General features: G+C 37.9%; 2 protein-coding genes and 1 long non-coding RNA gene across 19 annotated transcripts in view; 2 read left to right on the plus strand and 1 right to left on the minus strand.

Annotated features, from left to right (window-relative positions):
• The window catches only part of LOC308200249, a 39337-nt gene extending 18802 nt beyond the window's left edge, over window positions 1-20535 (plus strand). For 8 of the 13 annotated variants that reach the window (XR_013955380.1, XR_013955381.1, XR_013955384.1 and 5 more), the window contains 6 exons: window positions 6671-6784; window positions 8757-8945; window positions 10127-10186; window positions 10487-10597; window positions 11311-11453; window positions 13730-19531. This is a non-coding gene — a long non-coding RNA (uncharacterized lncRNA). The other 5 variants (XR_013955378.1, XR_013955379.1, XR_013955382.1 and 2 more) reach the window with 5 other exon arrangements.
• Window positions 1-24363, minus strand: PTPDC1 (protein tyrosine phosphatase domain containing 1). Of its 5 annotated transcripts, XM_080605605.1 has the most exons (12): window positions 24287-24301; window positions 10871-10963; window positions 10593-10673; window positions 8745-9164; window positions 8032-8203; window positions 7100-7180; window positions 6757-6875; window positions 5849-5986; window positions 4033-5240; window positions 3110-3295; window positions 1591-1701; window positions 1-919 (listed from the first exon to the last, which is right to left on the minus strand). In XM_080605605.1, the coding sequence occupies exons 4-12, from the start codon at window positions 8956-8958 to the stop codon at window positions 803-805; spliced, it is 2346 nt and encodes a 781-aa protein (XP_080461731.1). In that variant the 5' UTR covers window positions 8959-9164; window positions 10593-10673; window positions 10871-10963; window positions 24287-24301; the 3' UTR covers window positions 1-802. The 5 variants fall into 5 exon arrangements, with proteins under 5 accessions (XP_080461731.1, XP_080461732.1, XP_080461733.1 ...); XM_080605606.1 differs by lacking the exons at window positions 8745-9164; window positions 10593-10673 and having other exon boundaries at window positions 24287-24363; XM_080605607.1 differs by lacking the exons at window positions 8745-9164; window positions 10593-10673; window positions 24287-24301 and adding an exon at window positions 20543-20726.
• Window positions 20953-27202, plus strand: part of BARX1 (BARX homeobox 1) — a 21738-nt gene continuing 15488 nt past the window's right edge. The window contains exons 1-2 of the mRNA XM_080605613.1: window positions 20953-21039; window positions 22504-22689. Of these exons, the coding sequence (XP_080461739.1) occupies window positions 22569-22689 (121 nt within the window). The 5' untranslated portion in view covers window positions 20953-21039; window positions 22504-22568. The remainder of the gene's footprint in view (window positions 21040-22503; window positions 22690-27202) is intronic.

Below are 27202 nucleotides of genomic sequence, written 5' to 3' on the forward strand. Positions count from 1 at the left end.
TACAGAGAGAATTATATCCTTTTTAATGTCTGATAATTACATATTTTTTCCACTTAAAATAAGGTGTATAAAAGTTTAACTAGTAAAGTAAAACTTTGCTCTTATTCAAAGCATTTAAGATGACACAGCCTATCTTCCGTTAAAAAAAAATCTAACTTCAGACCTTTATAACTTCATACTCAATACGTTTAATGTATTTCTCTTCTGCAACACCTTTTAGAAGTAAATTGGTGACAATTATTTAAGGTATCTACAAGAAAAAAAGATCTGCTGTTAACAGTAGACCCTAAGCTCTGTTCACTATTTGTCCTATTTTAAATTTTCTAAAAGGAAAAGTTTAGTAAGTTCAGTCAGTATTTATTTTTCTGCAAAGTAAAATAAAGTAACATTAATGTAAACATATTTAATGTTAATACATAAACATTAACTTAATCCATTAAACCTTCATGTACCATGGCACTGAATTTATGGCAACCTTGTAACTTGAAAATAGCATAGCTTGCCAGTGACAGAGGAGTCAAAATCAGTAAGTACATCTGAAGACAAGAGAAAAGTTCACAAAATAAAAGCATAGTACTTGAAACCAAAATGCTACAGTACGGTCATACAGGAGCTGTTCCTTAGAACCATGTAGATAGAACAATTGTCACTAAAACTCCCTCTAAAAAAATAAAGTGTTTTGTTAACAACTACTGTCACCTGAAGTTAAGTAAATCATACCAAGTAGCACAAAATACAGTAGCTGGAAAATGCAAAATAATTTGGTAGACCCATCTAATTCTTCAGCATTGCCATGCAGAAATCAGGAAGGATTTTCTGTTCCTTCCTTAAGCCTTTTTCTTTTTTCTTCCAGTGTTTGTTTAAATACTTTTTTCAAGGTATTGTAAACATAGGGTCCATTTTCAGAATCGAAGCTTGTCTAATAAAAGGGAGAAAATTGAGTTCAGTTGTTAAATAGATGTCATATAGCAAAATGCAAAGTAGATGACCAACATTTTTTTAAATCAGTTTTCAGATTTATCAAAGAAAATATGTGTTGTGTTATGGAGTACTTAATACTGAGTATTTACAATTTTTTGCTGACTAAACATTAAAACAAACTAACCGGAGGAGAAATGTCATGATTGTTTTAACAGGTGGCATGTCTGTAGATTTACAAGAGATTAGGAAGCAATGAACTTTCTTTTCAAATAATTTCACCTGCTAAACTGCAATGTAATTTTAGAAAATTATTTAATCTGATGAAAATAGTCCAAGTAGTCAAGGCTACTCCCAATGCCTAATTTGTCTCACCACTTAGAAATTATCTTTTCCCTAATGTGAAGAAGTCTGTGAATTGGAATTGATCCAGAAATAGAAAAATGAGATTAAAGGACTAAGGCTGTAGTGACAGAATGTAATTTTGTTGAGAGTATTTCCCATCCTTTATGTAGGCTGGTTATTATAAAATATAAACTCTGAAATAGATAGCATGAGTACACTAAGTGTGAAGGAATTACTGTAATTTTTAACACAGAGGACTGCTCTGTTGATTTACCCTACATGATTTACAACAAATAAATATGATGTCTTGGACAAATGGTTACTTGCCTTAGTGAAAGCTTTAATAGCACGAGCAAGTAAGGCCTCCTCCACATCAGCTGGTAGCATTTGCAAGTTCACCACACAGTGTAAAATACAAAGGATAGTCTGACACTGTTCCTGGTGGGTAAAAAGGAACAGCAGCTCGTTAGAAGAAATCTTTTAAAGAAAAACATTTAACTTTCCATTTTTGTTAATTGCTGTTCAAATATCAGACTGTGCCTTTCTGTATTGAAACCTTCAGGTGTAGGAGTTGGGGAGAGAATTTTTACAAGCCTTAAGAGCTTCTATGTAATTGTTTCAGTCATGATGGGAGAAACTCTTCTCTTGTGTATCTCAGACTATTCTGGAAATTTCAACAAGGTCAGGCATTCTTCTGGAGACCTGGCATTTCAAGGTTCCCAACACAAAAAGCACAACACTCACATGAGGTGGCACAGAAAAAGTGAGATTAGATCTTTTCAGTCTCAAATGCTATGCATGTTAGCTCTTTCCCCAGCTAATGTAGCATGATCTACATCTCCTTCTGCCCTACCAAGTATCCTTCACCATGAAAAGAAGCTTGCAGAGAGACAAGGATGTATATAAATGGAGCAAAAGTATCCTTGGCGCTGCTAATTCCCATCCCTTTTCCAAGGGGGATTAGAGGTTTCTATTTTTATAGATTAAAAGTGTTCTTTATTTTGATACAAACAGAAATTTAAAACTTGACAGGGTGGAAGAAACATGACATTTTGAGATGAAGAATTCTGAATGTCATGTCATGAAAGTGGTCGCTGTGCACAAAGTCTGCCCACCTACCGATTAGAAGCTGTATTCTTGGATATCTAGAGGCTATTAAAAGGGGTCCTATCTTTTTCACAAATACTTTGGAAGCAATTCCCAAAGAATTATGAAATGAGTTTGTGTAATTAAGAGGTCAAGAATAGAGATTTTTTTTTTGTGTTGTTTTATTTACCCTGCATCTAGCTCTTTGGGGTAAGCACGATTAAGTGATTGTGGATCAGAAGTACCTGTTTCTCATTTCAGAATACAAATGGCCACAGTTCTGAATTAAGTAAAGGATTTTGGCCTGCCTTCTGTTTCCTTCAATTGGCAAATTCTTCCTATTCCTTATCCAGTTCTTCCGAAACTGATGGGAGTATGTTGTTTGCACAGCAAATATGACAACTGTTAAGCGCAGCTGACAGATTTGACATTAACAAAAGCCATACAAAAGGCAAAAGTTTCTTGTCTTTGCCCCTGGATCTCCAACTGGAGAATTTGCAGGCATACAAATGAAGTTGGGCTTCTACCAAGTAAGTTTCAAAGATAACTCAGACTCTTCTTATAATATTCATCATAGTAGTACTGATTACAGCTTGTACTATTGAATATAAAAACAATCCTCATTTTGATTTTTAAAGAAATTGAAGTTGCCTTTAGAAAGTACAATTTCCATGTCTAAAGGCAATAAATGAATAGTTCAACATGTATTAACGAAGTATACTTAACAGTGAAATAATGGATTGACATATATAATATCTACCTTTCTCAGTAAGTTAAGTGCATCTTGTGATTCTATGGAATTTTTTGCCAACATGTCAATATCATCTTTGGATATAATAGGTTCTTTCAGTTGCTCAATCCAGGACCACATCAAGCTACAGAGGATGAAAGGATCTCTCTCAGTACAGATTTTATCCCAAGCTCCATCTCGAGAATTCAGTTCTTTCTTTAGGAAAAAAAAAAGGGGGGGGGGGAAGAGGGTGAAAATGAATCATCTATTTACTTTTACTAACATTCTCTTTGATTGTAGCAGTACTTGGCTGCTTACATTCCAACATGAAAAGAAGACTTAACAGTTCCAAAAAAATTATTTCTTTTTTTCTTTTTCTAAAGCATCAACATTAATCAGCAGTAATACAAGTGATCCTTTAAAACAGAAGGATGACATAAGTAGTACAGCTCCAAATCTCCCAGTTATCTCCTAGAATATGTAAAATAGCTTTGGATTACTACTTTAAAACAAATGTTGGTAGGAGGATTTGGTTTTGAGAATAAGCAATTAAGTTTCTACTAAATACTTTTACACACAGAATCCTCCGATTAGTTCTGAGAAAGCACTGGTTAAAAACAACATTGCTCTAACTTAATATCTGTAGTACTTTTATGCTATCAGCAATGAAGTTAAGCTACAGATAATAGCATCAGTTTTCATTAGTCTGTAAAATGAATGAATGCAACCAGAAACAATGTTCTAACCTCCAGTTAGATACCAAAATTTGTAGGTTCACTTCGTTTACTATTGAAAGAGCTGGTGATAACTGACAAATACAATTATTTTCTTAACCAGAGCATAAATCTGTGTCTCAGCTCTTTCAAAGCATGTGGTACCATTTTTGCCATTCTAGGAATTAACCTAGGTGAAATATTGCAGAATATACAACACTGAGTCAAATTAAAAATTACCTGCCACATTTCTACCTTCTGCTTCACTTCATCCTCTTCCAGAAATTCATTTATATTTGCAAGTGCTTTTGCTGCCAAAACTCTTCGGCCTTCCAAACTTAATTCTGACTGCAGAACAATGTGTGGAATTGCCTCTGACAGATCTTTGCTACCTTGGCTTTCGCATCCAATGGAAAAGTTCACTTTAGAAGAAGAAGAAGAATCAGAGTCCTCGGAGACATAGACTTTTCTGCTGTACATATTAGTCATGCGTTCTTTTCTGTGACCGATCTCATTGGCAAAATTTTGCCTTGGTGTTCTAGTTTCCCTGGAAGTGTGGATAGATGATAGGCCTGAAGAAAAAGTTCTGCTGCGTTGTACTTCTTTAGTAGAGTTCCTTCTATGATGAACTGAAGATCCATCTTTTCGCCCATCCAAATTAAATTTAGTCTGACTCCAAATTGTACATGTATTACGCACTAATGCTTCTTTGTTTAAATCCAGCTGTGGCTTTTGGTCGTCTGTGACAGAACACGCCTCCCCACTGTTCTGCTTAAGTTTGTTGCACCGTAATATCTGAGCAGGTACAGTCCACGCAGTTTCTGCTTGTTCTAAGAGAAACTCGGTTCTCCTTAAATCTGACTCGCTATAGCTAAGACGCCTTTTCACATGAGTGAGAGGCTGAAGGCAGTCGACGTTCCTTCTTTTCCAAAGAGGATCACATTCGTGTGCCAGGGAGAAAAGACAATCCTGGGTCTCAAAGGTGGCCGAGTGGGCGTGGGAGGAGTCCGACGTGTCACTGTCTTGCCTTGCCAGTTCTCTATCTAGCTGTGCAGACACCAGCTGAGAAACAGTCTTTTCAATTTCAGCTGAGAGATCCGGTATATCTAACAGTTCTGCTTCTATCACTTGTCTATTTTCTGCCAAGTCTAGCAACAGTTTGCAAACTAGATGAATGAGTTTTGGCACGTGTTTGAGATGCCTGCTCTCATAACCATGGAGCAGATGTCTTTGGCGGGTCAGGTACTGGGACAGTGTCACCGTGTGTGCCTTGGGCTCGCAGCATGCAAACACATTTCTCAGAGGAATCAAAAACTGAGTGAATTCTCTGATGCATAGTAACTGCCCTCTAGTCTGAATAGAATTAGGCCTTTTTGCTCTGACAAAAAGAATTGCTTGATCAGCTGTCATTCTTGTCGCAAAAACTAAGTAGCAAGCTACTAGAACACCTGGGAAATATAAACACAAAAATTAGCTGAAGAAATATCAAACTGCAACAAACATTCAGAAGAACCATGGAGTAAAAATGAATGTAGGTACGGATAGAGGTTTTGTGCCCTTTATTACCTGATGCTGCTAGGCAAGTATAGTTGCTTTCCTTGGACCACAAGATACAGTAAACCCACTCTCACTACACTTGAAGTGAGAGCTAGTTTCTCACCACAGCATTTCTAGGAGTTGCATCATAAGTGAACACAGGAGCGATGGTGGCTTCTACAGGAACAACTCAGGCAAACGAGTCTTGAAAGAGCCAGGAGTAATTGAAATTTTAGGTGAATTTTTCCCATCAAAAGAAAGCTGTCCCATTTCAATGTAACAGGGCATTATTATACAGATTCAAAAATTTTCAAACCTTACAGGTTTCTGTTTTTATATATTAAAACTGATCTCTTCCACCACTGACAGATCATTTTCACAAATTTGTTTAGCATTTTTAACCACTTTATAGATGTACATCTTGCAATGATATAGAATTTAAATCATTAATAAGTTATGACAATAGGGGGTTTGCATCTTCAGAAAAACAATTCTGTTGATCTTGCAGAAGAGCACTTACCTGTCCGACCCAGTCCTGCATGACAGTGAACAGCTACCCTTCCTTCCTGCAACGCAAAAGCCATGACTTTTACCATATCAAGTATAGTAGTGAGAGATGCCACTCCATAATCCTTCCATCCAAAATTATAAAAATAAACTAAAATAAAAAGAGAGAGAGTTATTCGCTTTACTGAATGTGAAATTTTCAGTACTATATGCAGGGGAGAGATGACTAATAAATGATATTATTAAAAACGCACAAAGAATCTTAGGAGAATATGACTACATATTGTTTGCAAGAGATTATTTTCCTATTTCAGAGTACTTTTGCTGTTTCACTTTGATAAATACATGACGCTAGCAAAGATTTGTCAAACTCAAATTCAGCTGGAATGTGAAATATATAACAAAGCGGAGTGATTCATACAAAAATTACTGAGCTATACATAGGTAGAGCATAATCTTTTCTTTTTAGAAATAAAAGCACCGCTTCAGTCCAAAGCTCTTTCTTATACAGAAGCACTTTTCCTCATCTCAGCATTTGAAAATATAAAAATTCTGTCATTACAAATGTCCTTTAATCAAAAAATGTTCTATAGTCTAGGTAAGAAAACCTGAATTATACCAGAATTTGAAACAACATTAATGTTTTATATGTTTGGGAACTCAGAAGAAAAAAAAAATAACCAGCTGTTGTCCTTTCTTTATTCTAAATACCTGAATGTAAACCCTCTAATATCACTCTACATATATACAGTATTGGATAATGTGTTATTCACTCTCAATTATATTTGCCAAGTTTTATGTTTACAACCTCTTTTGTACAACATTTCTTATATAGCTGCTTTTAATACATGAGAATTCAAGTAAAAATACCTGGTGCTGAAGTGAATAATTAATGAGGAATGGCAGCAGGAGTGAACTTACTTCCAGCCTCCATGAAAGCTTCAGGAAGGTAAGTGAAACCACTTTCTTGTTCCAATGGATTCCCACAGCTCGCATGCTCCCCAGGACGCTGAAGGTTAATTATGGTTTTTATGCCACATCTTAAGGAAGGAATAGATGAGTTTAAGCATTATATGCAACCAAAATCTTATTATCCCTTATTTTCAGAAACACACATTTATTCTTAGGGGAGAAAAATCTTTATACTGTTGCATCAGTAAAATGGAAGGATCTTTAGCAACAACCCAAATCTGTGCTGAAAGAGAAAATGGATTGGGAATTACATTAGTAATACCTACAATAAATAATGAGTAAATGTTGTTACCTTTCAAACTGCTCAATAATGTTGTACTTTTCAATTAATTCTGTTGAGGGTCGAGCCATAGCCAGTATGTTATCTGTTATCCTAAGAAATTAAAAAAGTAGTAGTTTTTATTACTGGTACACTAATAAAGATTATAATGATATTATTAATAATTTCCCCGGTATGAATTTGCTACGATAAGATTACTGTGTGATTTTTAAGAAAGACAAACATGTTGTTGATTAACTAGAAATGATTTTTCAAAAAATTCTACTATCATACAGCATTAGTGGTAAATCCTATTAAACTAATACAGGTATTACATATCAAAAGACCATTACTTGAACTATTTAAATGTCAGTCCAATTAACATATTAAAAAATTGCTTTGAATAAAAATCTGGACTGATCCCTGTTTGTCCCTTTAAGGCTTGTATGCTTTTCAATAGCATTCACTGTTACTGTTAAGAATTTAAAAGATATGTTTCACATGAATAATACTGTATATGAATATGCTTTTTTGAACATATACATTATTTCATCTCCAGTAACTGTTTTTACTTTGAAATTCTATTAGGACGATGTTTTAATTCATTTGCATTTTAAATCTTAGCAAGAACTGTCTGTAACCCAGAATATATATGTGTGTGTGTGTGTGTATATATATATATATATATATATATATATAAAATTCATGACAGAGAGGTATTTATTCTTTGGGATCTGAACCAAACCTATTGGAAGTACACAGAAGTCTTTCATCATTTTTACTGGGCTATGTACAATGGCTATTATGGTTTACTGTTAATTTGTAATTTTGAATCACGCTATCATTATGTTTTATACTTAACTTGGAAGTGGTTGATTTGAAAAAAAAATCTTAAGTATGATTCTCTCATTTAATAAATATACTGGATCCAGTTACATTTAGTGACAGTAAATGCTGCATACTACCAAGAAGAGTAGAGCCCTTTAATGGCTTGCTCCTGGTCACTCCATCGAGCTGGGTTCTCGTACTTGCAAGCACGTCCACCGCACGCCATGGAGCACTGCATGTGACCAGGAATGACATGGCGAAGGCGCTCCCCTACTTTAGTGTATTTTGCTGTTGGACGCCTTGAACTTCCTATAACACAAGCAAAAGTACTTAGTAAGGAGGCTTACAAATTCATTTCCACCTTAAAAGCATCTGTTCAGCCTTAAATCGACAAAGTTATAAAGAGCATACAGATATGAAATATATAAATTTACAACTCATTTTTCAACATGGACTTTAAGGATTCTGAGGAAAAAAAATTGAAGTTGCTTTTTCTCACAGCAAATTTGATCTTTCTGATGAAGTTATAGGTGTGTGATAACATGTGCAGCAGAACAAATGTCACTGTCATCTTCCACCTAAAATCAAAAATAGTTAGTTGTGCTCTTGGTATATGTATGAAGGTGTGCTTCCGTTTTATCTGTTCTCTGTAACTGAGCTGTTAGTGAAAAGCATGTATTAATACTCGAATACGAATCTATGAATGAAATACAAAATACAGAAAAAAACGATTTTAAACAGTATTTTATGCATATATATGTAATACAATCAACAGAGCAAAAGCATACGAATTGAACAACAAGAGCAACAAAACCAGAACTGCCAACAGTTTGAATGAAAACTACTTTACTCTTTTTTTCAGGAAAAGTTGCATCCAGCTCCTCGGGGCTCAGAGATGATATCGCCACCATAACGCGCTGAGTTGATGATGAGAGTACCTCTACCACCGAGCTCCGGCGCCTCTGGATTATGCGGAGAAGGGGATCGGAGGAAGAATGCCTCCGGCCCTGGAAAAAGTTGCTAAAAATACTCGCAGCTGAACGCCTCCGGGGTGAGCCCTGCATGACTGACCAGCCCCAGTGACAGTGTAGCAGGGTGCTGAGGATGCGCTGATCGAACACCCCAGTTGTTCCGTGCCGAAGTTGCAGGGATGTGCAGCATCCTCCCCGCTCCGGCAGCCAGGAGGCAGGGGCTGAGCTGTCACCATAGTAACTCGCAGCCAGCCCCGAGGCAGTGAGATGCTGTAGGGGCTGGTCCTGGTTGGGACAAGCTGTTCCGCCGCCGATGAAAATAGTTGCATTTCAAGTAGATAATTTTGGAAATGGACCGGGAACAACCAAAACATTTTCCGTAAACAATGTGAGTATTTTAGTTGGTCGTAAATAACATACATTCAGAACCCGCTAAGACACAAAATAGTATATTCAAAAGAACAATCAGAATGCAGTTGGGGGCTCTGCTTCCTGAGAAATCAGTAAGTACATTATACTCCTCCACCTCTTGGGTTAACATTCCACAACCACCTCTCTCCCTCCACTTAGTTGCTCCAAAATGCATCATTAGCTCTGTAATGATTGGGATTAGTGTGTTCCTACTGAAATGGCTCAGTACATGATGAATTGTAGACTGTTCGCTCGGGACCATTCATATCTTCAACAAAACACAATTTGTTATTCAAAACAAAAGGCTTATTTTTTTTCAGGGCACAGCTCTTTTATTAACCAAAGCTGTTAGCCCTAGAGACTGAGATAAAGCAGATTATGGGGAGGAGAAGATGCATTGGTTGAGTGCTTTAGGCTTATGAAGGTAGATATTAGGTGACAAATTGGCTCCCTCTTTGCTTCTAGCATGGTAAGAAAGAGCTGGCCGGAAGGACTGCTCAAAAACAGGACTGCTGTTTTCAAAAGCACAAAATTCTTATGCAACTATGTGGAGAACAAACTATAGAAATATTTAAAAAATAATTCAAAAAAAAAAAAAGTCATCCCATTGTTTGTACATTAGACTGAATGTTAAAGTGGAAAGCCTGGGGAAATAATGAAGAAAACACCACAGCTTTGGTCAACTGACAAATAAATCCTGTTGCATTTTCCTAAGGATATAATACTATCGTCAGTCTGTGTTTGATTTTTTCTTTTGATTATGAAAACAGGAATTCTTAAAGAGGAATTGCATATGAGAAAGCTCTCTTGATAAACATTCCTCAGGTAAACATGTACTGTTTTCTTCTAGGTACTGAACAGGAACAGAGTGACTGAATTTTGAATACTGCTCCCCAGCTCTTAAGACGTGGTAAGGTTTTCTGTAGATACCAGGCATTAATCATCAGTAGTGACGTGATATGAGAAAAGGAAAACGTTAAAGCTGACTGTTAGCTGTCGTCTCAAAGATCTGACTATCCTAATAAAGCTGATATTAGGAGATGAGAAAATATTCGAATGTGTTTTTATATTGGGTGTTAGCTTGAAGAAGAAGGAAGGAGATGAAAGAGGCTACTTCAAGTGCTACCTATATCCAGCAAACGCAAAAAAAATGCTTTCCAGTTAATTATATGGCTTTCTTATATTTAATTCTTATTCTTTCTCTTCCCAGAATCTTTTTTTCAGGATATATTAAATGATGGAGTCAGAAATGAGCAAGATAAAATGCTGCACACCATATTTTTCCATTGAATCTACCATGATTTGCAAGTACTCACCCAAAGTAAGACTTGAAATATTTTATCATAGAGTTCTTTTTGTTGAAGAGTTGTTTGTACTTTCAGAGAGCAAGGCGGTTTCTGAACATGGAAATGACATAGTTTCTTTAATTAAGAGACTTGACAATATGGAAGTAACATAAAAGCTTAAAAACACATCACGGTGATAAATTTATGCAGTTTGTTTTTGTTAGAGACACTTTAAGATTATAATTTGATAATAATACATCTTTTCCCTAAGCACTTTTTATGAATGGCATATCAGAGAAAGTTATTACCTGAACTCATATTTGCAAGATGTACGCTGCTCTCTAGCAATGAAGAATATGGTAGTTCATTTTGCAGCAAAACTCCTGCAGCCATTGCAGTACCTGTTGAAACAGTAGTGTGTTCATTCTAAGTCTACAATACACTCAAAAAAAGCAAAATAAAGCTGAGTCGAAGTTGAGTACTTGACACATGGTTGTAAAGTTGCCCCAGGCTTAAGATTGGAGCAGTCAGACATGGACTGTACTTTGTTTTTGATGTGCAGTCATCTTAAAATTCAACTGCTTCACTGTCTGCCCTAGCAATTTGAAGTTTAGTTAATTGTGTATTTCTAGCTCCAGAGTCTGGCTGACTGTGTACTTTATATGGACTGTGTGCTTTATATGGACAGGAGGCACTCAACTAGATGCCGTTAATGTAATGCCATCTTGATTTTCTCAAATTTGTACAGGTAACCATACAACTGTAAACCTTTAACTGGAACCTTCCAAGGGGCAATTCCAGCAAATCTAATGATACCAGAATGGCAGCACTATTTCTAAATCATACCATTCATACTTTTAGTTGATACTTGCCCAACAGACTATCCACAAGGTACGTGCTTTCTCTGCTCTCCTCCCTCCATTCTTTGTTTTTAGTATGATGGCAAGTTTGAAATCACATATATGAAGATTCTCTTTTAAAAACAAAAGTGAACCCAAGACTTCGTCTAAGCAGAAAACATATTTTAATACAATTTCTAATACAAAACAAGTCATTTTCTGAAGAGACTGTATCTGACAAAGAGAACTAAAGGAAGGCTGTAAACACGAACACATCAGTCACTGTGATGTGTAAGTAAACCAACTACATGGATCCTGACTGAAAATGTTTACACATTAAAAGATCTCTTCCTCTGATCTCAATAGTAAAATAGTTGCAAATGTAATATTAAAAATAAAAAAAATATTATACCAAGTTAAGTGTCTCCGCTGTAACTATTGAAACTTTTCTAAATAGACAAACCTTCTGTCCCACGTTTTGCAAAAACAGTATCAGAATTTAGCAGCATAAATAGTGTTTTAAAAGATTTACTAAAAATATTGAAAAAAATGAAAATAAAAAATAATGCGGGATTATGTGGTAAACAGTCCAGTGCTGTGTTGAAATGAGGTATTAACTGCTTGCTGCTTACTGTCCACTCTTTATCTATAATTCTGCATAATTATTTTAAGTAAGTATCTGAATAGAGGCACATAAAATTTCATTAATTGGTATTACACTATCTGCCACATAGTTGAATAAATTGAAATTATTCTTCCAACCATGCTTATGGATTTTATTCCATATCAAAGTCACCTAGTACAACTCTGTCCTTTTCAAGATGCTTGAAGGTGGGAACTGAATATACATGCCCATTAATAACCTTTTAATACTGCTGCATCAGTGGCCTCAAAAAGATGAGATTTGTGTTTGTGAAAGCCAAGAGGCCTTTCAAAACTTAAGTGATGTTAAGGAATGCATTTCTAATGTAAATCTGTATATTATTAAGAATATTCATTCAGATCATTCAGATGAATCTTACTGTAGACTAAAGGGTATCCTGAACATTTTCTGGTCAGCTACTTGACCATCTGACTGCACTTTTACAAGTCAGTGCCTTTAATAAATAGGCAGGAATACAGGCACAACTTGCATTCTATTTTGAGCTCTAATTACCTTAATTACCTTTTTCTTTTTTTTCCTTCCCCAGTGGCCTTTGAAATCAGTAATGTATGGCTTTCACGATCACAGGAAGCTCAGCAGCTAAAGAAATATTTCTATTTCTCAGAAATTTCTCTCAAAAATCTTAATAGCTTTTCCAGATAACATACAAGCATTTGAAAGAGTCAGATGTAATCATACGGATGGCAGAATCGCCACCAGTCATGCTGTTCTGACAATGAATGGTAACTGCCAGAGAAAACCAAGTCCAGTCAGGCTGTGTCCCACTAAACCAGGACACAGCTCAAGCTTCTCTGTATGATTCCCCCATGGGGAGGAATGTGGGTGAAACACCTATATCCTGAAAAGGCCATCATCTTTCTCTAAAATGTTCCAGAATTAAAGCTTCAAGCTAAGTTGGAAATCTGGCATTTCTAACATTTGTAGTTGAATTTACAAAGTACCAGATTTTTTTAACAGTTTTGGATATGCAATATAAAGCACTTCATGAAATTGTTGGAAATAGAATTTGATTTCTTGAGCTTTTACTGGAGGCAGTGTTTTTTTATGTATGCTAGGACTGAGTTCAGGCAACTCTTTCTGAATCTATAGTTCCATGAAATCATTGCTTTTTTAATATTTTTCCATAGTCTGTATCTGTGTTGCAAGAAGTGAAACAGCGCACTGTGATTTGTTTGAAAATATAAGTGAATTTACTACAGTTATTTAATCACAAACTAATAGGTTGCTCAACACAGACTACAGATTCATATAATATTTGTGCTGCACCTGTCTGAACAATATGCTTAACAATACATGCAAATAATTTTCTTGAAATATGGAATAAAGAATATGAATGTTATTTAAATAGAGACCGAGTTTTCCAGACATACATCGCAGGACATGTCAGAATGAATACTGTATTATAGAAAGTCTCCATTCAAAACTGAAGACTTACACACTACAGCAACTTGCTACCTGCAACTTACTGGTAAAATAAGGCTGCCTGGAACGATAAATGAAACCAAACATCTTCTGTTAGTTACTGTATTTCACAGACATTTATGTATGCCTGTTTAGTTTTCCTATTTGCTGGTACCCAGTGTTAGACAGAAGAAATGAGATGAAATAGTAGAGATATTTCTATCAATCAAAATTACTTTCCTCTTTTCTTTTTTTTAAACCAGACTTCAGGCCTTTACAGAAGAGGGAAGAGATGCAGACGACATACCTACAATATATAAAATACTAGCAAGATTGCTCAAAATGGCAGAGGGAAACAATGTGTTATTTTTTTAACAAATTAGTCCTCCCTCAAATTTTTTAGAAGATAGACCAAATCTGTATTTCCTGTTCTATACGACCAGGCAATTCCAATCATCTGCTTTGTTGTATATTTTTCTGAAACAAACAAACAAAAAGTTAAGTAAGATTGTGGTAAGAGTTTACAGAGGAATGATGCACTCCCTTGAACAAAGGTAAAAAGTTTTATTTTGGGACAGGAAGTACTATTTCAGTGTTGTTACTACAGGGAGGGGTATTACCGTCCTGCAGATAAAAAGAGTGTTAAAAGCTAAAATAGTGGCTGGGTAAAAGAAACAACTCTCCTGTTTTTTCTCTATATAATGTATTTTTTAGTTTTAAAAAGGTCCTCTTCAGCATTTTGTTCATCACGTTAACACTTGATAGACGCTAGAGAAAAAACAAGTCTCAAATGTTATTCCAGGTCATGTTCCTTATTATCTCCCCGAGGGAACGGAGTCACGTGCCTTGTGGCAATCATGACACCACCTTAATCAGATCCCCTCTGTTATCTGGGTGACATGCATTTCTATTGCCATGACAGCAAAGAGGCTGGCCTTTTAATCCTGCTATCACAATTTAAGAAATGGAACGGTGTCTTAGGTGATGTTCCATCTCTTTATATTTTATCATGGGAAGCAATGTCATTAAGCTTGCATAAACACCACAGGTAATGCAACCAAAATGTAGTAAAAATAACATTGATGATGGCTGACTGAAGTAAACAGCAGAACCCCATTGCCCAGGAAAACAAGTGTACATTGAAATCAGATATCAAGCCCTAAGGGGATATTTCAGCAGGTCCCTCTGAGGTGTGGATTTTGTACTTGTTTTGGTGTCTAATTATCTCATTTCTTTTTTCTTTGTTTTTGAGCAGACCAGTCCCTAACAGAAGGGATGTATCAGCTTTTGTTGCCTGTTGGTAGCACTGCTGATTCACCTGTTGCACTTAGTAACAGATGACAGCTGTCAAATATGCATCATCTACGCAGAGGTGAATTTCTTGCAGAGGAAATAGTATAGGCACACTGTGCTGCCTTTGGTGAGGTCAGTCTGTGCTCCCACTTTCTTTTTAAGGAGTGATGCAGCCTCTGGTCTATGTCCATTTCCTCTGGAATGAAAGAGCTTCTCTTTGTGAAGATACAGGTTAAGTAGCAAAATGCCATGCAGCAAGTAGGAAAAGGGAGAGATCAGGGATCTGCAACTGGTGGGCAGACTTGGCCAGGAGGAGCATACAGGAGGCATGCCTTCCTGGTTCACAAGAGCATGCAAAAAGGAAGATTCTTTTGTAGAATTTTAGGACCTGGAAATCAGTGGTTTCCAGTCACTGGGCTGAATTTTTGCTCCAAAATGAAATGAAAGAAAGGAACAATGTCTGATGTTTTAGCAGCCAGAAAACAAGCCCAAAAGTGCAAAGACAAGGGCTGGTCCCAGTTTACCTTAGCAATTAATATGGTTATTTAATAAATGCAATTACTATCTTTAGAACGTGTTTTCAAAACAGAAGAGCTTGCAGTCAAGACTGGAATGATTACAGTTGTGCCAGTTCAGCCGCCAGCACAAACAGGAATCCTCTCCACACTTCTGTGGAGCTGTATACTAATAGTGGAGTCCCATTTCTTCAGATTTGTATGGATTTGGTAACTAGAATATGACAGCAGACCACATATTCCAAAAGATTAGTTTTTATGTTAACATGAGAAACCTTGGATAAGCTTTCAAGTTTTTAATGTTGGTGTATAAGAAAAGCTATTTTAAACCTCAAATATATTCATGTAATAGAGGTAAATGCTGATGCTTATGCTTGTCATATAAAATGCGGGGATTGTTTTCTACTATTTTCTTGCCTTTTAAAATGAATTGTTCTCTCCCCTGTTGCATTCACATATAAGTGACTAACCAGTGGCCAATTTTTAAAGCAACAGCTTTAAATTTTTTAAAGTCAACTGCAGATGCAGGTAGGGGCCATATTAGCTTAGCACCTATGCCCACCATTAAAATTAAACGTCATTAAAATTCACGCCGTGGCCTGATTCTCTAACTACTTATCTTCTTCAGTAGCTTTGCTTTTGTGAGCAGTCCCATAGAAGTCAACAGGGTATTTGTATAAATGGAAGATTACATGGGATAAAGTTTCATTGCCAAAATGCAAAGTTCTGAAAACTGCACTAATTAATTCACGTAGCTGAAGATAACTCAGGTAATTAAGCAAAAATATGATCATGTACTGAGGACTGTTTTATAGTTAATAAAGTGGTTAAGAGCTAATAAATTATAACTTGGTCATTAAATTCAGGTTTTACATCTGATAATATAGGCAGATCATTAACATTTTTGATAGAAAAATCTAAGTACACTGAGGGGTAGTTAATGACTTCTACAGGAAGCACTGGTAAATGAAATCATATTTAAAAGTACAACACACTATCTAATTTGAACATTGCCAGAAATAACAAAACATTTATTTCTAAAGTTTTAGAAAAATAGTAGATAACTTTTCTCCTTAAACTTGATCATTATGATTAAGTTTCTTGTTCTAATGCATATTGCAGTAAAAAAAAATCACTGGTAAGACATATCACAAATACTTAAGCTACAAGTAAAAGGCTTGAAGGCAGTTAGCCTTGAACACACATATTTCAGTAGGCACACACCTCCCTTCCCTAGGCTTGCTTGAAATTTGAAATGTTTACTACCTATGAGCAAACGCGAGAAAATCAGAAAAGGAAAATAAACGCAGAGATATATGACAAAGGGAAGATAAGGTAATAACTTGAACACATGTTCAGCTATATGGAATTTATACAGCAGAACAATACTACAGCTGTTGTCAAACTGTGGTGATTTCACTGGGAACGCAACAAAAACTAATTTTTTTATGTCTATGAGTTGGGCTGTTGCTTTTTTTTTTTTCCTTTAGGAGAAAAAAAATTCATCACTTGTTTTAATTAAAGGTGAACATCATTTAATCATTAAGCATGATATTTACAAAGGACTATAGCTCCTTTCATGTACAAAAGAGACAAAAGAATATAATTCATTAGAAAATTATGTAGGTGTTGCTCTGGTGATTCAGTATTTGCTATTAATAGTTTTTTTGACATAAATAGCAAGAAACTGCAACCTAAGATGATGGACAGGTCTACCAATTGACTTGATTCATCTCATTAAGTCACGTCAGCTTTCTGTGATAGTGTTAACGCAGTAGTTAAGAGAATTTATTTTAAACTACCTTGAACAGGTTGGCAACCAGTAATTACTATTGAGAATTATAAAGGATATGGTGTTAAAATGAATAAATTAACTGTTCTACAAAGAAAAATGGGTGACTCAGATATTATGGATCATGAATATCATGTTTACTAAGACTAGTAGATTTGTAAGACTACATCCAGAAGAATGAAATATTGTCAGCACTTCTGAATGCTACTGAAAGCATTCATAAGTGGAAAAGTTTTAAAACTGAACTCTAAGACTTAAAAGAAATTATTTTTATACTGCAGATAGTCAAAACCAACAAATTTACGTGAATTTTAATATAGAATTTCAGTAATTTTAGTTTAACATCTTACCTGTTACCCTGCAAAAAGAGTGAGTGAGTGTTGATCCCTTCATTGCTGCAGTATCAACTTCAAAAAATATATTGTAGGGACTTCGCATTTACAAAAGAGATGCTGAATGGTGTTTACACAGTATTTCCTGTAGTTAATTGGATTCGTGATGGTAATCTGGGAGGAGCCAGTAACTATCTTTTCTTAACTTAAGACTGTATGAGGAATGCCTTACAGACGATGCAGATAATCGTCCCATAAACTGCTTTCTGTGTCTGCCTAGATTTTAAAGGGATTGAGGCAAGCAGGCCACACCAACCTGTTTCAATAACTGAATCCTCCCTATCGTTCTGCTTCATCCATTAAGTTCACCTCATTTTCCTGTTATCAACCACAAGTAAATGTGTGTCTATATGTGCCAGACCACTAAGCATACAGTTACAAAAATCATTTGGGGAATGTACCTTAATTGCAGTTAAACTGATACAGTAATTTTATAACAACATAGAAAGAAACTAAGTCTCTTGTTCATATCTGTGGTTGTACCCTGAACAAAACTTACTATTTTTCAAATACTATCATTAAAGTATGTAAATTGAGGGTAAATTAACTGTATTAAATTGAACACCTCAAAAGCAGAAGAAAAATAAGTTCTGAATGTAGAGGATGTGATCTACCGAAAAAAAAACACACAAGGACTTTAACTAAGGTGAGCTAAAATAAAGTAAGAAAACAAGATAAATAAAATAGGATATGATATTCTATTTTACTAAACCAATTTCAACTACTAAATATTATCTGACAAGAAGAAAGGCTTTTGTCTATTTCTACGGCTTACCTACGCGTTTGTTTTTTTTCAGAAAAGCTAGTTTTAATTAAGTGCTTACTCACTATTTGTCATTAAAAATATCTCTCAATTACTTAGAGAAAAAGAAAGTACTAGTGCAAGCTTCTGTGAATGGGATGTGTGTATTATTTAAACAAGCAAGGACAGCAAGCTACAGGAGACAACTCGAGACTAATGCCAACGTACTTGTGCTCTGAACTGAACACCTGCCTTACTTTGGCCAATAGAGATGGGGCATATGACAGGACTATATTGTTTCATTAATTTTCCAAAATAATTTTGTAGCGAAATTTCACCATTTTTGCTATAATAATTGCAGCAAAAATCAGTATGAAAAAGAATCCAACTACTTTTCCATAGAAAAATTAATGTACTGAGAACAGAGAGAAATGAATTTAAAAGTCCTTAAGATTTCACATCTAGTTTCTTACTACTGTTGCAGGGATGAAAGAAAATCATGGGCATTAAATAAACTGTAGCCTATAATTTTATTAAACAGAAAACATCATTTATGTACACATATAAGGACGTTTGTGGAAAAAAAAATCTTAACTAAAAATGGGGCTTCAGAAGATTTGTATGCAATTTTGGAAACCACTGGGGTACTTTAGAAAATATGGTTGACTATTATTCTCTGATCACTTATCTTCAGTTAGATTTTTTGAGTTTACATTTACTGTTTGCTACATGTCACTACAAATATATTTATTTTACAAAACTAATGTTTTGTAAACACTAGAAATATTTACATACATTTGAATATAAATGTGACTGTAAAATGAGACAAAAGCCACATAAAAGCATCTTCCTGGGGAAAACAGGCTTTTTTCAAGGCTCAAGTATGTCATTAAGAAATTCTACTTGCAGTTTTATGTTTTAATTACAAAGACAGAAACTAAATATGCTGTTTTCTTCCCTGAGGAATTTTACCTCACGACGAAACCAGGTAGTGCTATGTTCAGTCTGTGTTTTATTTTTCAACAGATTCACCTCCCAAAATGAATGCTAATTGAACCCAAGATGAACTCAGTGCCAACTGCATGATATTCTTTTAGTTCTTCCAAGTGTTTATATTCCTTTTTGTAGCTGAAAATACATAACACATGCATGCAATGGAAATGCTTTTTTAAAAAACAAACCTATAACTATTTAACTATTTTAAAATTATTTAATAACAGCCTGTAACTATTTTAACTAAGGTGTATTATGTAGCCATACATTCCTGCTTCTGTAACCTATAATGTGAGTGCATATTGTTAAAAACTTGACTGAAGTTCACTAATTTGAACTTTAAGGTTAGAAACCTGGGAGCTGTACTTGAAATACTGCAAAACTGAGTTTCGCCACTTCAACAACAACCAATACAAAGAACGTTTTCTTCCACTACAAAGTAAGTTTTCAAAATTCTATGATTTTACTCTTTCATTTAACAGCCTAAACAGAGCGTGCAGCCTAAAATCCTGTGTCACACGTCTGTCTTTAATGGCTGGTAGCGGTTTCAGGCCTGCAGGTGCAGCACCCGCAGCCTCCCTGGCGTGCAGGTGGAACAGGAGAGCTCCAAGCCTCCGAACGCTGTCCTTATAGACAAGAACCAGCCAGCAGCCCCACTGCCTCCAGCAGCCCCACTGCCTCCAGCAGCCCCACTGCCTCCAGCAGTTAAATGACTGGCTGTAAGCACGTGGAATTGCACATTTACTTTGGTATCTTGTGGACCCAGGCAGAAACCAAAGCACGTCACTGCTTTAGAGGCCTGGCAAGTTCCTGGGATATAGAGAGCTTTGGTAGGAACCTGCATTACAATCATGGAAAATTTAGGTCAAAAAGAATTGAAGGTCATCCAGCCTGCTCAAGGCAGGGCTGACTTCCAGATCAGACCAAGAAATGACAGTTTCCCTCTCTGAAGAGCCCTGCCCAAGTAACACTCCAACAGCAGCGTCGCTTCTTGGTTTCATCACCCATTGTCTGTCCTCATTACAAAAGTGGCTCTAGAAATCATGGTCTAAGAATTGGGAGTAAAAGGACACATTTTTCAAGTGTTAGCACACAAAAATGTGTTAAACAAGTGGAGCATCTGGTAAAACATTTTGTAGGAGTAAACGGAGGAAGTTAGCAGATTTTTTAGTTGACTAAAGAACAAAGAGCAGTTCGGAGTAATTAAGAAGCACTGATTAACTGAAATTTTTAATAAAAGTGTAGTCTTTTTTTTGGAAAGTTCCTAAATGCTCACATTTGAGAGGCTGTCTCTGACATAACTTGGTGATTATTTTCATATGGCTAATACCACCGCACTGTTTACCTACGTGATTCTGGAGAAGGGTTCAGTCTTGGATACTTTCAGTTCTTGGTGCAACAGCCTGCCACTTTGCTGTGTCCATCTGTAGGTCTTGGAGATTCGCTTGGTTGTCCCTTCTATTTGTTCCTGCATTTGTACTCTTCGGTACTAGCGGCAGTTTATTCAGCTGAAGAACTGATTTTTTTTCCAGTGATCTGCAAAGTTTAGCTAGTTCCAGGAATCGGTGCCAAACATGTTTGTTCAGACTTGTCATCGTATTTTTGTCAAGACAAGGCTTTGTGCTAACTGAGGATGACTTTTTGGGGGAGTTAACCATTAGGCTGAAATAATTTGCCATTTCCACAGAAAGAATACAAAGAGTAGGTGGGAAGCTAGTGACTAAACTAATAATCTTTCTCTCTCTCTCTAGGCTTGGCATACTTACACAAAATGAAGAATCCCAAATCCTCTGGAAAATTCTGTTGAACTATGATTGCTCTTTAAAGATATTAATGAGCTTTTTAGGTAAGTAGAATGGGGTTGCCAGGCTTCTGGCAGTTTATTTCTCTGGCATTGTATGGGCTGTCACATGGCTACTCTGTAGTGGACTTAGTGAATCCACCTGTCCTATGACCCTAGGTACGAATTTATCAGATTAGGCAGGTAGAAAAGTGTCTCACAGTGATCTGAATGCAACTGGGATGTTTGATCATCGTTTAGACTGCGGTGTTTTCATTGCTACATAGAATAAGAACATTAAATTATCCTAAAACTTTAATAAAACTTAATTGTTTTTAATTTTACTTTAGCACAAATTACGTATTTAGATTCCTAGCTGGCTTGGTACATTCTCTGTTTCATCTTCTGCTTTTTTCTCTTCTTGTAGTTTGGGTAATAAAAATCAATTAATGATGCATTATTTTCGACTTGCATTAAAACACTGTAGGGAATGCCTTAGTTTTGTGCAGGGACTGCTTTAGTTTTGTGTAACTTTAAAACTGTATGAAATTTTATTAAGGATTTTTTAGAAGCTTTGCTTTTAGACTTTTTTTCTGTCCCTTAAGCACAATGCAATAACACACAGCAAATCAATCACAAAAGCAGGGTCAAAGCCTATCATTTGTAGACCTCAAGTACACTGGCAGTGTTAAGAGTTGTGAGACAAATACATGTTTAGATCCTTAATGAGATCCCAGAGCAACAGCCCACCTATGATCCCCACCTTCTTTCATCATCTGTACTTCCTACATTCATTCTTTTCCTGTTCTGTTCCACTGTTAGTTAAAATTGTCAATAATAAGATAAAATGGAAATGTGTGAAGTGTTAGGAAGGAGCAACACAATAATATGAAGATTTCAATTCAAAAGACAGTTCTAAAACTGAAGAATTGCATCAAGCATTATTTAAAGGTCATTCAGTGGACTGGCAATGTAATAGGTGACAACAAGCCTAGGGAAATAACCTAGAACCTCTTTTTAGCCACAGGCTTTGAAATGAAAGAAAAATTGCAGCTTAAATTAGAGATTTAAAAAGGAAAGGGGAGGTGTCATAGGGCTACAGCAACCCAGTTTAGCTCTCCTTTGTGAGATGGCTTGTTTTCTGGCTGTATGACACAGTGGCACCCAGGTGGCTGCAAAGCCCACATCCAATAACTTTGGGTTAGTAGCTCTGTCTTTGAAACAGCCAGCAAATGTCAGGTTGTTGGAAAACAGAGAAATTAGGAAAATAATTCCTTCTTTCATATATTTTGTAACTTTTGAGGAGCTACCAATTTGTGAAGACCCTTGCAAAAGCACTGCTTAATGTATGTGTGGTTTCTAAGAAACACTGGTCCTACTGTGAGTATGCAGAGCAGTTGTGGAGGATATGCACAATAAAGCTCAGGTGTTCAAAAATGGCAGATTTGGTAAAGAGGAAATGTTAAGAAAATGAAGTAGAGCTCAGGTAGCCAGTCCTTTTCGGCACTTTATCATGTGCTTTTTCCTAAGGAACAGAATGGTCAAGCTCTGTAACACAGGGGACTGTTTGAGTGAAGAACCAAAGGAAGTTAATAATGTGGCCAGAGATCAAGAGTTGCAGGTGGGAGATACAGCCACCTGCAAGTGATGTGTTACCTCCTTCTTGCTCCTGTGATAGGATTAAGGCCAGGAAACACTTCAGTGCAGAGAAAACTGGTATGTTTTTAATGTATGTTTCTAATTTACAACACTAATAGACTACCCAAAATCAGGAGCAAAAATGTTTAGAAATTCTTATGCTTTCTTGAAAACTAACCACAGAATACAAGGCTAGAAGTTATTTGGGTATTGTTTATGTGCTTAAGCAATTCTGCAGTCTGAAGCTTGTTTCACAAAGCAGTGAACCTAGTGAAACCTATGCCTGGGTAGTTGTATCAGAGGAAGAGCGGGGAATTACGGTGGCTCAGGCAGCACCCAGCCCCGGAGGGAGGGAAGGGTCTTTCCATAACCTGTCACGCACCGGCTCACCAACAGCATGTGGTGGTGACCAGTGAGGACTGAATTCATGTTGCGATGCACTGGTTTTAAGGAGTTACAGGAATTAACTACATTGTGCAGCCACTGAGTGCTTTGAGGCTGGCAGTCAGCACAAGCCCTCCAGCTCTGCACAGCCCCGCAGCGTGGCACAAAACACTCACCTGGGGCTCTTCTGGGTTGCCTTGCAAAGCAAGGGGAAACGTGCCTTGCCTTGTTGGACCAAGCGTCTTTAAACAAGTCTGTCTGTGATTGAGTGATATACTAGCATGAAGCAAAATCAAAGTAAGCCAGCAAACTGTAGTCTGCATTCAGAAACTGGGAGGGTTTTGCCACCTGTAAAACCACCTTGTACTTTATCTGAGCACTTGCAGTCCATTTAATTTTTTCATGGTATTTGTTGAGCCGCCCTTCCCAGCAACTGAAATTTCACCCAACTCAAATTTCTACCCATGGCTCCTCTCATTTATAACTTTACTACTATTATAAAAATATACATATACTTGCAATGGTATCATTGGATTTATGATGCTTAAGTAAAATGTTTACTCAAGCATGTGGCAGAAGCGCTCTTCAGACCAGTTATACTGCCACTCAAGCGGTCACCTAACGAGAGGATTACCCTGCTAATTATATCTCCCTGGTGGTATTCTTGCCGTATCGCCCTGAAGACCGTCTCCCGAACTCGGTTTGTCTTTGCCTTACACGTGTGGCTCTGTGCATGCTTTACATAAACTACTGATGAGAACAAGAGACAGAAGAATGCTTTCAAGCAATACGTAACTGCAAATACTTATGTTTGTTTTGCGCGTATTCTTCTGGGATTAATTACTTCACAGATGTGGTGTTTCGTTTCACTAATTGAGGTGCAGGCCTCCCCAAAACACGGCTCTTTCTAAGAACAGCGAACCAAGGAAGGTACACAAAGGGAAATGTTTAAGCCTAGATCACTAACACATGCGGTAATCTCTTCTTTTTGTTGATCTTCGAAGAGTATAGCTTCAGCCTCTGGGCAAAAGCACCGACAGCTACTAAACACCACAACCCCGATGCACGGGAGCGGGTCTCCGAAGCTCCAAAGGGGGCCGAGCTTTCTGAGACCGGGGCGTCGCCGCCGCTGAACCTGAAAAGGGGGCCGGAGCCCGTGGCCGAGGGGACCCCTCCGGGACCCGCACCGGGGCTATCCGGTTGCTCCCCGGGGAGCCGCAGGCCGCCGCGGCGGCGCCCGAGCAGCCCGCGGGTACCCGGAGCTGGGCCGGGAGGGGGGCGCGGGACCCACCTGGGACCCGCCGGGCTCCCGCCGCGTCCCTCCGCCGCCGCTCCGCCGCCGCCCGGCCCGGGGGAGGCGGCGCTGGGCCCCGCGCATGCGGGCTGGGCCGCGGGGAGGGCGCGGGGCGTGAGGGGGGGAACGGGAGCCGCGGAGCGGCCCGGCCCGGCCCGCGCCGGCACGGCGTGACGGGGCTGACAGGGCCCGGCTCTGGGCCGCGCTGCAGGGCCGGCAGGGTCCCCGCGGCACCACGGTGGCCTTGTGTGTGGTAAACGGCCCTCGGAGAGCAGGGCTCGCTTCTCCGAAGGCAGCGCTTGTATAAATCTGAAGTGGCTTGGTCTTGACAGCATTCACGTTCCTCATTTCCTACGGTACCTGTACGCGCTAAACAAGCAATAAAACCGCTCTGTAGCTCTTATGTCTGTCTTCCTTAAAAGACCTGAGTGCGCTTCCCCTGCTGCATCAGCAGCAGCAACCGCTGCTGGCGTTTACAGGCTTCATTTTTTAAATTATCTGCTATTATTTAGCGTGTGCGATGTGTGCCTTAGCTGTGAATTGTAATTCTCTTGTGCTCAGAGTTTCTCTGGCTTGGGGCTGGAATGCCGAGCGCGGCTGCAAGCATGCCATGTGATAGCTGTTCCCCAAATTTATGTTTATCATTACATAATTATGTGAATAAACAAACCTCCTGCATGCTTCAGAAAGAATTTATAAAGTTCGTACAATTCTTAAAAGCAAGCATCAAGTTTTCTTTGTTTTGTTGTAAAGATACAACCACAGAGGCATACCACGCTTTTTGAAAATAACCACTGGCTTTGCTCTTCTCTGTCTGAAATGAGGAAAAAAGATCAGTTTTTCTCCACATCACGCCCTTGATTCCACTCATCATGCAGCTGCACAAACACTTGTGCCAGCACAACGGCGTGGACAGGACGAGTCTGCCTCCATCTCTGTGCTTCCCAGCAGGCTGCACAGGGAAGGGCCCCTCTCAGCACAGAGGAATCCGTGCTGAAGGAGTACTCAGAACCGTCTGGTTTCAAAAGCTAGGGGTGTTTCAGCAGAGAATGAGCCTAAGAGAACAGAGAGCTCACCAAGAACGAGAGGGAAGCTCCCAGACACAGACAGGAAAAAGTTATTTTGGTTAGTTAGAGCAATTCCATGGAATATAAGGAGTGAAAAAAGGAAAAGGGGAAATTTTGTTTTCCCAGGTATTCAGGTTCGGTGATATTTCTAGGTACATAATGATTCTCTAATAGTCTAGGGCCGAGTTCTGACACAAACTGACACAAATGGAGTAACTCTCGTGAAGTCGAACGTTCCTACCCCAGATCTGCGTTCTGCTGTTCAGATTTTACAAACCTTACCTGGCTGGAACTTATTTTAGATCAGCACATGCCACCTTGTGGCAAATTAATATCGTGCATCTGTTTTGTTTTTTTTTCGTTTTTTTTTTTTCCCCTCCACTCAACTGCAACACTTTCTTTCTTTATTAAGGTACTGCTTCTTTTTATATTCCTTGTATTTTGAGGCTCACATTGCTGTGGTGCCAAGCTGGGTTTCATCACAGAAGTTCTTCTGCTTCATCTCAGTAGTTCCTGCATACGTTGGAAACCCAATTTGGTGATATTTTGCACTTTGATCACGTGTTCTGCCAATATAACATGCTTTTCAGCAGGGCCTTCTGAGCACTTTCCAATTCAGAGCCATAGCAGCTAGCTGTAGTTACTTAATCTGGACAGTAAAGCATTGCAAAGAATACGGAACGCCTACCTTTAAACTTTTACTGTGATTTCTGCATCCAAATCGTTCCTGCTCCTTACCTCTCTGGCACAAGCACTGGACTTAAACACGTTAGTCCTCATTTTGTTTTCTTAGGTCCCGCTTGCTCACTGGGTATATCACTGTTCTTTTCCAGCGTAAACACAGCCTTTACAAAGAGGATTTAGGTTTTCGCTACAGGCCTCTCATTTGCAGTGTTTATGCAGGCGTATCACAGATTATACAATGTCTGTCTTGTTTGCAGTGAACATCAGTGTTATGGGAAGAGAACAAAAGACTGCCAGAGATGATCAGCAGATGTAATGAAACAATGCCAGTAGCAAGAAAAAATAGCTGGAAAGGCCGCTTTTGAGGTTAGAGCAGTCCGCAGTGGAATGTGGTAATGCTGTTTTTAGTTTCAAGAGTGGATCTTAAGTAGGAGCAAGTTTGCAGATCCATTGCAGCCAGTGTATCTCCTAGATACCGTGCGAATGTTTTGCTGGAACTCATTCACCTTTTTGGCTTCCCACTTTTTCCTGGAACAGACAATGATGCCTATTGCCACAGGTTTTCCAAGATGTTTTGCCTGGGCAGTGTTGGTGACACCTCCCACTCATCCCTCCCATCCTCTGACGTGCACCACCGTGAGGGTGGGACTCCTTGTGCTGGGGTGGGTTTTGTTTCAGAGCAGGACAAGTGCAGCAGACACATTTCTTCCCATCTCACCCATTTCTTGTCCTTTCACTTGGTTTCATCTGGATTTGGTTCCTCTTCCTTTTAAAAAGATGCAACTGTTTCTCTGTCATGTTACCAGTCTTCCTATTCTGTAGGGGTTGGTTTATTATTCTGTTTTGTTTTTTGGTTTGTTTGTTTTTTCTTTTAATTGAGTGTTTGTATGGGATGTTGTATTGAGTTTCCATCTATTTATCTTTCCAGATTTTTTGTATATACTTCACATTTGTTAGCTTCAAGACCTTAAAAATGCACTTTGACCTTTACGGTTGTGTTAGCCTGGGAAAGAAAGTTGGGAAAAGAAAGAAGGGCTAGGGAGTAGGAACTACATTTTCATAAACCATCTGGAATGACCAAGGAGCAGAGTCAAGCAGTGAGTCAGTGTGCGTCTTTTAGTTGCCAAAACAGAGCAACCTGTCACAAGATTTGTGCGGGAAG

This window comes from Anser brachyrhynchus (genome assembly GCF_964034855.1).
Source record: "Anser brachyrhynchus genome assembly, chromosome: 10".
In the NCBI taxonomy this organism is placed as follows: domain Eukaryota; kingdom Metazoa; phylum Chordata; class Aves; order Anseriformes; family Anatidae; genus Anser; species Anser brachyrhynchus.